The 14,456-nt window shown below is 33.0% G+C and overlaps 1 protein-coding gene across 7 annotated transcripts in view; it reads right to left on the reverse strand.

The window, feature by feature from the left end:
• Positions 1–14,456, reverse strand: part of LOC124368861 (ELAV-like protein 3) — a 138,956-nt gene that overhangs the window by 59,719 nt on the left and 64,781 nt on the right. For 3 of the 7 annotated variants that reach the window (XM_046826314.1, XM_046826320.1, XM_046826322.1), the window contains one exon: positions 331–357. The exons of the other annotated variants lie outside the window; for them this stretch is intronic. In XM_046826314.1, the coding sequence (XP_046682270.1) occupies positions 331–357 (27 nt within the window). The remainder of the gene's footprint in view (positions 1–330; positions 358–14,456) is intronic. 7 annotated transcript variants of the gene reach the window in all.

Below are 14,456 nucleotides of genomic sequence, written 5' to 3' on the forward strand. Positions count from 1 at the left end.
ACAATACATCACACTTTATTCATTTCTGATTTGCAGTAGCTTTTGTATAGCTGCAAAGCCGCATGTTTTCTTTGACGAACACATGTTTGGCCTTATCTAGGGCGGAAGACAAACAAATCTACAACATACTGACGCAAGCAACTCTAACAGTTATACTAAGTTTTATAAACTCGGTACAAACAATCGATAGAAGTCGGAACAATGACGCACAAGTCGGTCCATACAAGAAATCTAAAAGACATCGATATAAATAACAGCTATGGAAACTGAACCATTCACACACAGAGAAACAAACAGACAAACAAAAAGACACGGGTTAACGCCACTTACTTTTTTGTTTTAGTCGATGCGTCCGTCCTAAAACAAACAAAATTTAAAATTTGAAACTGTTAAAACAATTCCTAATTATATTTACAACAGTGGGTAGAAAGCGTGATGCTACATCTGAATAATTTTTGAATATTAAAAAATTATATTAATGTTGGATTCGCCCTGGATGGATAATCTTTTTTCGGGAAATTGAGAAATGTTGGAAACAGTCTAACCTTACATTTGGAATAAATAAAGAGAAAATAAACTAAAATCTACGGTTCAAAATGTGTTGTACTAATTTGAAACCAGTTAAGTGTGTGATTTGATTTGTGTACGGCCAAAATTATTAATAGGACCTAGTTTTTAGTTAAATTGTTAATTAAACCCATAATTCATAAGTTGTTATTTCGTAACACAGTAATTATTTTACTACTGGCCAAAGGATTTCCTATGGTGTGCTGAGAGTTATATTCGTGTAATTAAAATTCCTCGCCTAAATTATAAATTTCTATATTATTACGAATGTAATTACAGCTGTAAAGTTTCTTCAAATTCGAATAGCCATAGAATAAAAAATACGATACTACACAAATTATCGAATCTTGAATTTTTTGCAAAAGATAGTAATAAACATTTAGTTGCCGAATCTAAGATTAGAGATCCAAATCTTAAATGAAGAAATTCAAATTTGTAGTCTAAGTCTAAAATTTGGCAGCGAATTAGTATTGCTGCCTTTTTAAGAGATGTATTTGTGATATGGGAAATTTCATGGACTGTGATAACACCGACATCGTCTATAAGCAAACATAAATAATCTAGTGTATCATCTACTTGACATTGATGGTGGTGGTGATAAGGGTGGGGAGGGGGGTAGCATGGGAATGTTAGGTACCCCGTTTTGATATCTGAGAAAGGTTCTTAGTTAATAAATGAATGGAAAAACAAAAAGATAGAAGGAAAATAAAGGAGTAATCAAATAAAGCAGATAATATGCTTTGTAAATAACTTATAAATCACATATTAACATTTTTATTACTGAAAATAACATTCAAAGCTTTAAATGGTGTTATATGATTACCTATAGTTTTGTTTTAAATGTTTTTTTACCGTTTGCCTAAATAAACACGAGAGGTTAAAAAAAGAAACCATTTCCATGGTTAAACATTTCCATAAAAAGCTAATTCTAATTCCTTTTGGAACTGGAAAGAAACGTTTATGTTTTATTACATAGCCAAGGTACTTAATTATTGCAAATTGGGTTGGATTTAGTTTTTGTGTATTTTAATATGGCGGGTCACAAGATGAGGTTGCAATTTGAAAATGTTGTGTTCATCCTCATCCCCCACTTTTGGCAAAATGGGAAAGTAAAACTTACTTCCAGAAGTCAAATGAATACCTCTAAAATTGACGAAGGCTGGAGAAGATACTCGACTTCCACTCTGGATCTATAACTGAGGATGTTCTCCCCAATCATTGGTAGAGTTTTATAACATGATTCAACAATTAATTGTTTGAATGTAAAAATATGTGACGGGCCATCGAATGCCAAACAGTGACGTTTTGTTTATTATAGAATGAACTAGGTTCAAGAATGTTCGATCTTTATGTCAAATGTGTATGAGAAATAGCAAACAGAAGGTCAGCCATGTGGTAGAATATTAGCCCATCCAAGTAGGAAGGAGTACAGGATTAGGGATCCCCGTGAGACCTCATCCTCATCCTTTAGTGTATACTAGGATATAAGCCAGCAATCCTCTAGAGACTAATACTTAGTTCCCGCGGCGACCCTTTACCATCACTATAGTTGGGATCTATGTGTTCGAAATTACGGGGCTTCTGTTTCTACTATGCATTTGATTTTCCACTTTTAAATGGAAAATCAAGAACATTATATTAAAATCAAATAATATAAGGTTTCCAAGTCGTAATATTTAAAAAGACAACCGATTTGAGTATCAAGTAAAATATTTTTACTGGAATCTTTGCCGGTCAAAGCAGGGGTTTTAGAAAACAAAATGAACTGTGTCTGAAACCACGATTCACATCCAATCATCCTGAAACAGAAGTAGTTTTTCAGCATTTAGCTATTTATTTTCATTATCAGGAATATCCGGCCACTCCCTAAAACTAATAATCACAAAACCGGTTTCGTGGAATTATTGGCGTAATCTTATCGATCCAGATATGATAACTCCTTTCATTTGCGATACAGCAAAGTAAATTAAAAACATTTAATGTTTTAAATTGTTTTATCAGAACTCGTTTTACTATTATTTCATGATGAAACGGCTATCATTTGATAGGGTAGCAGGAAGTTTGTATCATTGGTGTACACATAATTTTATTTAAGCACATTACATCGAGGTATAAATTGGTAGACGTTCCTATTTGAGTGAGAACATTAAGGAGATTCATTTTTATACATCTTTAACAACACATAAAATAAAAAAAATCATTTGTTGTAGCATAAAAACAGCGTTTTAACAAGTTTTTAAAATGTTTTATCTATCTGGTTTTGTTGCAAAGCCTTGTGACTTGTCTGGTTTATCAACAGAACCTTGTGATCTTTCTGGTTTTGTAATAAGGGTTGTTATCTTTGTGTTCTCATCAAAGCTCAATGCATCGATCGCAGTTCCAATTTATTTTGTGTTTTTTATATGTACGAAAAGATGGTTTTAGGAAAGTGTTAGATAAAAGATTACTTGTAATGGGCTAACCAGATTTTACTTGAAACTAAAAATTGACACGGTACAAATATTATATTTACCGAGTAAATTGTAGTATTTATTTTATTAGAAATTCAAACAAATTATACAATTTAATTCAAATTACGAAGAAATTTGTATTCACAATAGGTTACACAACAAAATGGTTTTGTTAAAATAACGTGTTTTTCGGAGTATAAATAGTGCTTTCAGAGAATTCTATGCATTTCCTAGCTCTTTTCTGATAAGTGAATTATATGGTTTTACGTGAATTACGGACACTAACTACAGTGTTACTCTCGGTGTTGCTACCCAAACAGCAGCAGAAACACTTAATACCACGATATATCTGCTATTATAACCTGATATCTATAACTATCTGGGTTTGCAACCAAACCTTACTTTTTCGACCATTTAAGTGAAGGAGGTATTCCAAGCTTTTAATGTTTTAGCTGTTAATCACGTATATCTTAATGATAGGAAGTAGAAAAGATTAATCTTACAATCGAAAAAAGTTGAAACTAGATGACTCATAGCTCGTTAGTCATAACCATTTTAGAGACAGTGGTTACTTACTATCCAGTAATTTCAAAAGTTTCCTACCATCAAACGTTAGCAAATTTACAAGCGTCCGAGAGCGTAAATTGGCGAGGGATAAAATAATATTTGATAAACATCTGGTATTTTATGAATCTGGAGGGAAATATTAGATATATAGACTACTTAAAACCATAAACCTTTTATTTATTGATCTAACCGGAATACTAAGAGCGTCACTTGGTATAGGCGTCACCATGTTGTTTACAAACTCGGAATTGTGTTATATTCGCCCGTGGACCAGCATTTCCACAGCACTGAGAATCAAGAGAGGTACGTTTTCATCATAAATATTCCCAAAAGAATAGATGCATTTCATGTGATGATAGAAATTACTCGATGATTCGCCTCTCGAACTCTCGAACGCGTAATAAACGCAGTACCCTTATAAGCTTCATGGTTTATCACCTCATATCTAATAGTACGGCCCTTATTAACAATCCTCATATTAAATAAGTTTAAAAGCAGGAACCTGACAGTTCCGTTATTTCTATATCTGTCTGAGCGTATTACTTTAAAACTAATTAATCTTAAATTACTTAAGTTGCAGTATTTTAATTTTATGTAGGTATTGGTAAAGGTCATAAAATATAATCAGATAATAGTATTATTTTTTACATACCAGAAGGGTGTCGCATACCTTGCCGATAATCAAGAACGTAGCCAGGAAACATTTGGTGGTGGGTATATACAACTGATATTTTCCTGTAGTGGGCAAAGGGTAAGGCCCCATTTTGTTCCTTAAACATTTCTTGACCCGTTTCTTTTTGAGAACTATGTTTCAGCAGTACATGTCAGTAATACTGAATTATTTAAATAATAATAATAATCGTTTACTAAAAAAGAAATAGAAAATTGGGGGGGTCCGGCTCCCTTGGACCCCCTCACTGGCTACGCCCTTGCCGACAACCTTGCTTATATAATGCATATCTGAGCATAAAAATTTCGCTTTCATTCCGCAAAATCCGATAAGACTGGAAACTTTAACGATACGCTGCAAAATACGATACGTATGATGCAACTTAGTCGAGGCGCTAAATAAAAATAAGTTGGTTGGCTAAAAATAAACTGAGATCAATAAAAAAATAATACTTCCGATTACGTACTATCCGACTCTAACAAATAAAGCAAAACAGGATTATCTGCAACGAATAATTAGTCTTGGACGTGACAGCATAGTAATTGAGCTGAAATCACAAGTAAGTTGAAGGCAGAACCACAATAAAGTGCATTGAGGACGTGCCCTATCACCTCAATGGTGCTAATGATTGGATGGACAGCAAGTGACAACTCAATAATTGAGGTGTGAGCACAGCTAAGGTGTGAAGACAGAAGCACATTTAAGTGTTGGGGAATAGGCCCTATTAGCACCGGTAGCGGCTAACGATACGATGGGTAACGAGCGACTCCTCAGTAACACACGGATATCACTTGATTGGAGAATTCTCAGAATTGATCGTTTTTACAGAGACAACTCTACGACACGTGTTGTCGCTTTTCTCTGATATCAAATTTCGACTTTACGAATTATTATTTTTGCACATCACGTGTTATTTTACGCGTTTTTGATACTTCGTATTTTACAGATTAGTTAGTTATTAATATTCATTTAAAATATTGATACAATATAGTATTTATTAACCCCTCGAACTGGCAGTCATTTTTTCCTCAGATGGTAGAACTTTTTTAATGTTTTGTACCCATACTTAAAACATAAAAAATATAAATGTTTACTATAACCTACATGTGTAAAACATTATTTTTTTCAGGAAATGTGGAGATAATTATGGTATAATAACATTATGCATAAACCATAAATAAAATTATTTTTTTTATTTATTATTAAGTGGTGGGGCTGCCCCTGGTAAAGTATGACATTGTCGATTTATTCTTCATTTTATCTGGTTTCAGAAAATATATAATAATATCCAGGTTCTCTTGAAGAATAATTATATATATTATAATTATATATATATATATATATATATATATATATATATATATATATTGTAAAAACCACAAATAATACACGAAAGGCTAAATTTGCTACTATGGCTACGATTATTTTCAAAAATTTTCAAACAATACAATATTAATACACTAAATTTTGCAAAAATGTAGAGAATTGTATGCACTACAAAACAATAAATAAATTAATAGTCAATTTATACTTAGGTATTTTTTTAGTTTTGAAAAATGGTGGGACGTACCAAAATTTGTTGCAATTTTATACAATTATTTAAAAAAATATTATTATTTGTACACTAAAAATTTCAAAAACATACCAAAATTTAGCATAGTACATAGCCTAAAACAAAGCTATATCAAGCATAATTCGATGTATGGAAATATAGTAATCTTATAATAATACAATTAAAACCTGAATCCATACAAGACCTAAAAACTAATATTGTATACTATAAGTAACTCTTGTCAGGGATCGTCCAGTGAGGCAAGTCGTGAAGTATCATTAATGTAATAATAGGTCGTCGCAAATCAGTTAGAAGGCTTATTTATGAAAGGGAAAATATAAATTGGACAATCCAGAACAAAATGGCAGCAATGTTATATTTTTGAAAATTAAAAATTAACAGTCCATGCAAGTTTAGACGTGAAATATATGTTTCAAAAGTGGACCTAGAAATTTAATTCAGAATGGTGAGATCGAACTTGATGAGCCAAAAACTATTTTCTTGAACAACAACAAAGTCTTTTTAAAAAATGCTCTGAAACATGTATTTAGAGAGAATCGCCATTTTGATGGATAATTGAAAGCCATGCAGCAATCCTGTCGTCTAGAGTATAGGCTGAAAGAATAAAGAACAAAAGACTGAAGTTTCAGTCGATAAAGGTGTTACAACTGTGTCACGTGGTACAACTATTTTATCAAACGTTCTTTTTTAAATTTATTTTTAGCAACTCATTTTACTGTGAACAGGACTGACGAACACTATCGTTAACGATATATGTTGTAAAACTTAATGAGATGATCAGTAATATTGTAATTGTGAAAACACGTAACCAGATTAACACTTTAGGTTTAGGATCCGGTTTAATAAACAGTATAATTTCAGGTGTAACATGACGCGAGTAGGTTATATTTATACTTGTGAGTCCGTATCCGCTAGAAGTTACAGTCTCCTGGTGAAAATTAAAATTAGCCGTAGTTGGTACTACACTGCACGTAGCTACAGGCTTACTACACTATAATATAACCATGAACTACACTCCGCACCGCACTGTAGTCTTACTTAAAGGCCATCGTGAGTGTTTCAGTTAATTTCAGTGTCAGGCTGGTGCGGTTTGGCTGAAAAAGGGATTTACCTCGTCAGGGAGAAACTGATTAGCATTTAAAAAGGTTTAGGATCATTTAGTTAAGGAACATAGTAACGATGTTCCTATAAAGTGGCTATATATATTAAATGCGTTGTTGTTATTTGAAAATAACGGAATAAATCTGTAATTGGTTGAAAAAGGTTATGTCCTTGTGAGAGAAAAAGTTGTTTCGCCGTTCAACAATTAAGTTTTATTACAGTTCTCGTCGTGAAACCCCACTTATACTGCATGTCGTTAAAGGCCTACTGCAATGTAACACTGTATTGTGTACTGGGACCTTTTTCGGAAAGAGAAATTCTATTTTCAGTAAATATAATCTGTTTCCGCTACGGAGAAGTGTGACTAGGTTTTCGTGGGATTTTTTTGTTTATGTATATAACCTACATATATTAGTCTCATCAATAAAACATATAGTAGGCTATTTAATAATGTTTCTATTTTGTGTAATCAAAACATAAATATAAATAATTATATTTAAAGAAGAAAAACTAATAATAATAAATAGACCAATTTTTTTTACTGTCGGTGTGGATTTTATAATTATCAAACAAAATTACCTAGGAAAATTTAAATATGTACATAAAATAAAAAATAATACTAAAGTAATTTAAAAAAATTATTATATTATATGATATCAACTAAAAGTATAATAAGGAAGTCTTTAAAGTTTACACGAATTCTTAAATACACACGATTTACTAAATATCGCTTAAAAATTCAACAATATACTTTATTGTTATAAAATACGTGTAAATTGTAAAAAGAAAAATTGAAGCAATAATAGTTTTATTGCAATTTTGCAAAACCTAAAATTAAATGACGGTGACGGAAGAGAAGCATGCCAAGGAATGACATTCAATAAAATCTAGTCATATCAAAAATAGAACTCAACAGTAAAATAAAACAACCATGACTTTATCTAATACAGTATACAATAGTATAGGGTAGTAATACTAACTACAGCAAACATGATTGTATAACATGATCAGTGGTTTTATTGAATAAAAGCCACGATAAGCTAGTTCATTGTAAATAGTGCTGAGAATAAATTGGGAGGGAAATGATGGCGAGTAAATACTCTATGCTATCCCATTTCCACATTTAGCCTTCATAATTATTTTATTTCGTAATCATAACAGTTTATCGGATGAAGAGAGACAAAAACACTTATTTTATAACTTTAAAAAATTACCAAATGAATTAACCACGAACCTTCTCTTACCTACTACACCATTGTAATTGAATTTGGTGGCATCAAAGACTTCCAAATTATATTTTAAAACAGTGTCGAATTGTAATTGGGTCAGGAATACATATACACTCACTATAAAGTGAGAAAATTCAATCATTAATGCATTAACCCTATTTTAAGATATTTAACCTGATCGATATTTGCACAGTATATAAAAACTGCTAAATTAAATCTGGGACTTGTAGGAAGATACAGGTTATTTCTGTTTACAGCAACTACCTACATATCTTATCGCCGATCGTTTACCGGAATAAGCGTATCTCTGGCTACAAGAGATTGCTGTCTTTATCGGGGCTGTCATCGATTATAGGAAGCGTTCTAATAATTAGTGATCCAGTGGCGTAACTACCGCTTTAACACCCTGGGGCAGTTACTGTCTTTGCCTCCTGGCCTTGATTTTCGGAAACCATTACTAGATCAGGACTTAATTAATTATATCATTCATTTGACTTGTGAATCATGGCAATGATTAAGTGGAGACAAATTCGCTAAGTGGTTCTCTATCCCAAGAGTAGCAATGCTCTTTGTTACTTGATATGAGTTTCTTCATAATGACGATAGTACTCACTGGGTGAGACGTTAGTCAGAGTACAACACCCTCTGGCGGTACTCAGACTACCACAATTGGTTGAGCACTTGCTGGTTGAAACTTTAGTACCGTTATTTAGTTGTACTTTATATAATACTTATTTTCGCAAACCCTGTTACTCGTTACTGGTTAAGTATATACGTCACATCCGATGTTCTTGGAACTAAATTCTTGGCGGATTAATAACCTGATTGGCACGCGTATTAATTTTTTCTCTCGAAAACTTTGTAGCTGACCCATCTTGCTGCCGAGCAACATCTCGTAAGTAAAATTTATATTTTCGTATTACAAATTAGCCCTTTTATGTGAGACATCTAATTTTGAATGTAATACAAAGTAAGGTTGTAAGTAGTAAAGTAAGTTTACCTTGGTTGATGTTTTATTTGGCAGATTAATATTGATAATAGTGTGTCCTTCTGACGAGACCACGTTGTCATGAATCTTAAGTTGGCTCGATTAATGGTTTATACCGTCGTGATTTTGTTTTAGGCGATTTTAAACGAGTCTCTGGTTTCAACTTCGAGTACTTTTAGACTTCTAGTTTACTCATTTTCACTTTTTAAACGCATTTTTTTCTTAAACACTATTGCGCCTGTGATTACAAATATAATAAAACAGGGTTAAGTGAACTATTAGTATCGTGTACTTTTATCAGTCATATCCAAATCGTTGGAATAACACAAATACGTTTCCCGGCTATGGTGGTAATAAGAGTTCCGGTTTGTAATTATTTCGGCGATTTATTTATTACAGGACGTAACTAGAGAAAATATGCGGTGGTCCATAAGAAATGATCAAATCGGCCGCTATGTTAGAAAATGGCGACTACATTCGAAATTATAAATGCATACATATTGTTACTGAAAAGTAGTTGAAGATCTATATTTAAAAAGTGTTGGAAATTTTGTAATTTTTAGACACCGATGTTAGCACTCTTAAGATTGACAACCTGTATATGTTAACATTCAGACGAACAGTTATACGTAAAATACGTGCGAGATTACAAGCACGTTTAATGAGTAAAATATATAAATAATATAAAGAGGCATTACCACTAGACTTTTAAAACTATTTTAATTTTTGAAAATTCTAAATTTGGATTTTCGCATATTTTCTATAATAAACACCTACTGTAATATGGTGTTTATTTTTGTAAACGGATATCCTACGTGTCCTTTTTAACTTTTGTTCTTTTTCAACAATAAAAGAGGCAAACGGGATGGAACCAGAGTAAAAAGGGTAATTGAAATACTTTTAAGAGTCGAGGGACTCCCTCTTCGTTATTATGACCCATTACCTTACATTTATAAATCCCCAAAATGCAACTCCCGTTTACCTAGAGATATCCTCGAAGATTTTCTTTATAAGAAGTCGTCCATAAATTAGCAAGGGCAGATTTTTCTAGAATGTGTAGTACAATGTTGTATACTGGCGTTATAATCAATCATCCTGTCAGTCACATATTGAGTTGAAGCCTTTTATTATGTATAGTTAATACATAAATATATGAGTATACATTGCTATCAGATAACTGGGAAAGATTTTTACCATAAATTCGCGCGACGGAGTGTTTAGATACGACAAATCATAAATGTTCTATTTTTAGCTTTTAGCGGCTTTGTAATGCAGCTAAATTTATCCCTTACGCAACGAGTGACAAATAACCCCAACTAAGAACTACTATACTGCAGATTCCTTTTACAATGGGAATTGATTAGTAAGGTAAATACGAGTTTTTTATAATTAAGAAACTTCGCTTAGTGAGATAGGCGTGACACGTTTTCCTCTAATTAAGTCTAATTTGAAACGTTGAATAGAGGGATTAATTTCAAAATAACTAATTAAATATTAGTTAGTATAAGTCAGTTCTTAACGCTAAAAGAAATATTTTTAATTGATAAAATGTAATTGTAAAAAGTAATTATTGGTATAGGCCTCGTATTTTATAACTAAATTTATATATTTTCAATTGGCGTTATTATGAGTTTTGGAAGAGCTGGTGGCCGCCCAAAGCAGACTTAGATCCGCGATAGAGATAACGCAGATTCTAGTCTTATCTGTGACCTTAGACCTTTTATCTATACTGTACTGACTCTTACTCTGTTTGATAAGACCCTCTCAGAGGCCAGTGATCCTCGAGGACGGACGGGTAGAATAAAGGCCGAAAAAAAATTCGGCCTCTACATAGGAATCGTGTTCCTGATTAAAATTAAACCGTGTATCTGTTATAAATTAGATTAACCAGTTACAAAAACGCACATTGGATCGATGAATATATTTATTTTGCTGTAAAAGATTTAACGTAAAATGTCATAAACCTAGATACTTACCACCAAACTGAGAACATGTTTTATCCCTGTACTCATCGATATTTTATAAAAAAATTTGAGACCCATTTAATGTCCATTCACATTCTGCATAATGCATTCTGAAATATTTCAACCTCGAATTCCTCGGCAAGAAACGTCTTATGCCATGAATAGCGAAGGGATAATCTGATATTTTCAGGGCTTCAAACCAGAGAGAGGATCAAAATTATTTTGAAAGGAAAGACACACTGAAAAAATAAAATTTAGGCTAAATTTATAGCCTAGTGAGCCAACGTCGTGTTAAAATATAACCTAATCTTGTACACGAGGTCAGTGGTATTAATAACTCCTGTCACGTAAAAATATTCTATAGGTAATTTAAGGTCCTGCGATCGATTTTGGGTTTGGAAAATATTTTTTATGTTGGATTCATCGTCTTAAGGATAATTACAAAAATGCAACAGTTACGTACTTTAAATGCGTATAAATCCACATGGAGTGACACAGAAATTGTTTCTACGGATAAGTTATATTAAAGAGCTATGATATTGGTATCGACAAATATTTACCAAACTCTAATTCGATTGCACCGCAATAATTGAAATTGGAGACGATTACCATATTGTGCGTAGTGTCCCAAAATGAGAGCGGCACGTTAAAATCAAATTAATACAGAACGTTAATGTTAACAAGGTAAAAACGTGTCTGAAATATTGAACCGCGAAAGATTGGCGTGGCACACAGGTTGGCAATACTGATGGGAATTAGTCCAAGAATTTAATTATTAATACAGGACGTAATTTCGTTCAAGGGGAGGTGTAAAATAGCAATGGTATCTCCAAATCTGCGTGAATAATTATTATAAATACATAATGCCCAGATATATTTTCTTCTCAACTTGTAACCGGTTTTGTATTATTAGAAGATTGTTGTATTTTGTTATACAACGGTGTTATGTTATTAGTCTGCGCCCAGAAAATTTCGTGACGACTGATTTTTCAAATTATTCTTTATTTTTGGAATCAACCCATAACATGTTTGAGTCAAGTTCCGTAAAGGGTTCGTCACTGACAACGCTTCCAAAATAGTTGTGCTGAACCCTGTTCTCGTCCTGGAGCTCTGCTAACCTCGGGTATAAACGTGTTCAATACCAGTTACACGTAGACACAAATCATAAAACGTCCATGTCAAATTTGGTTATGATCCGTCCAAAACAAAAAGGTCCAGAAGAGCTGTTTGATTCACTGCTTCCTAGGCTTTCGTTCTCTTCGGCCATAACTGACCATAGTCGGACCTTGAACTCGGAATAGAACAGTAAGACTAAAGTCAAGTTTCATTAAGTACCGCCTGTAGTGGTGGCTATGTGGGAGTGCCGATGGCCGAGCGGTCTAAGATGTTGGACTTTGGGTCTGAGTTAGAGATAGCGCAGGTTCCAATACTGTCTGTGACCGTAGCACTTTTAATCAGTACTGACAAGGTCGATGGTACTGATTAAAAGTGCTACGCTTATCAGAATAAGGGAGAGAGTCGATACAGTTATCGACTCTCTCCCTTATTCTGATGGATAAGATCCTCGCACAGGCCAGTGGCCCATGAGGACGGGCAGAATAAGGCTTAAAATGGGATCGGCTTCTCCTTAAAACAAATCTATATAGTGGCCCTATAAGCGCAATGGTAAACATTTACGGCATTAACTTTAATCACGAATTATTGAAGCTGTCTCACTTTAAAGATAAAATTAATATGCATCCAAATTCTTTTTTGGTTTTTCGATATTTTTATTTAGCGGTATAAATCCTTTCGATACACCCCCTTTCCGAGTTTCTACGATAGTGCTAACGATCGATTTAATTCAAACGAGAAATTGCTCACAATCGATTTGTCGAAAACGAGGTTATGTTCTTGTACGATACACATTGGCTCTCTCCCACCCCAGAGAGAGCAGTGAGAGCGGAGAGAGAGAGCGGTGAGAGAGCTCCGGACCTCGCTCGCTACACTACAACACTGTCCCACGACGAATCATCGGCTCGCGTATAGCTATATTTAACTTGCTTGTTGAACATGGAGTCAGTAGTGTGTATGAGAACACATCGGCAATGCCCATAAAGTTGATGCTATGTTACCCGCTACTAACTTCTGTAGCCAATAACATCTCGGGTGCTATTTACATCACTCAAGTTGAAGCACGCACTCCTGGTCACTTGTTGACTGATTGCTGATAGTTCAAGTTGAGGTGCTTCTGGGCTCATAATCAGAGTTCATCTAGGGAGATCCCCTTGGTCGCAATACAGTGCGAAAATCCCAAACGTTTGCATTGCTATGGTAAACGTAAATTCGAAGAAAATGTCAAAATACTGTAAAAATGAATGTGCTAAAAATACCAAAAGTTTGCATGGCGATGGTAAACGTGAATTCGAAGGAAATGTCAAAATATTGTAAAAATGAATGTGCTAAAAATAACAAAAGTTTGCATGGCGATGGTAAACGTAAATTCGAAGAAAATGTCAAAATACTGTAAAAATGAATGTTCTAAAAATACCAAATGTTTGCATGGCGATAGTAAACGTGAATTCGAAGAAAATGTCAAACTATTAGTTTTAATATTATAAAAATGAATGTTCAAAAAAAAAACAACAAACGTTTGCATGGTGATGGTAAACGTAAATTCTAAGAAAATGTTTAAATGAATGTGCTGAAAATACGAAAATTTTGCATAGCGATGGTAAACGTGATTTCGAATAAAATATCAAACTATTGGTTTTAATATTGTAAAAATGAATGTGCGAAAAGACACCAAACGTTTGCAAGAGTGGTAAACGTGAATTTAAGAAAATGTCAAAATATTAGTTTTAATATTGTAAAAATGAATGTGCGAAAGGACAACAAACGTTTGCAAAGTGGTAAACGTAAATTTAAGAAAATATCAAACTATTAATTTTAATACTCTAAAAACGAATGTGCGAAAAAATACTAAACGTTTGCAAGAGTGGTAAACGTGAATTTAAAGAAAATGTCAAACTATTAACATAACTAACTAACTATTATTAACTATTAACTATTATTATTTTGTAATATTGTACAAATGAATGTGTGAAAAGACACCAAACGTTTGCAAGAGTGGTAAACGTGAATTTAAAGAAAATGTCGGACTATTAACATAACTAACTAACTATCATTAACTATTAACTTTTATTATTTTGTAATATTGTACAAATGAATGTGTGAAAAGACACCAAACGTTTGCAAGAGTGGTAAACGTGAATTTAAAGAAAATGTCGGACTATTAACATAACTAACTAACTATCATTAACTATTAACTATTATTATTTTGTAATATTGTACAAATGAATGTGTGA

Source organism: Homalodisca vitripennis, chromosome X (genome assembly GCF_021130785.1).
Source record: "Homalodisca vitripennis isolate AUS2020 chromosome X, UT_GWSS_2.1, whole genome shotgun sequence".
In the NCBI taxonomy this organism is placed as follows: domain Eukaryota; kingdom Metazoa; phylum Arthropoda; class Insecta; order Hemiptera; family Cicadellidae; genus Homalodisca; species Homalodisca vitripennis.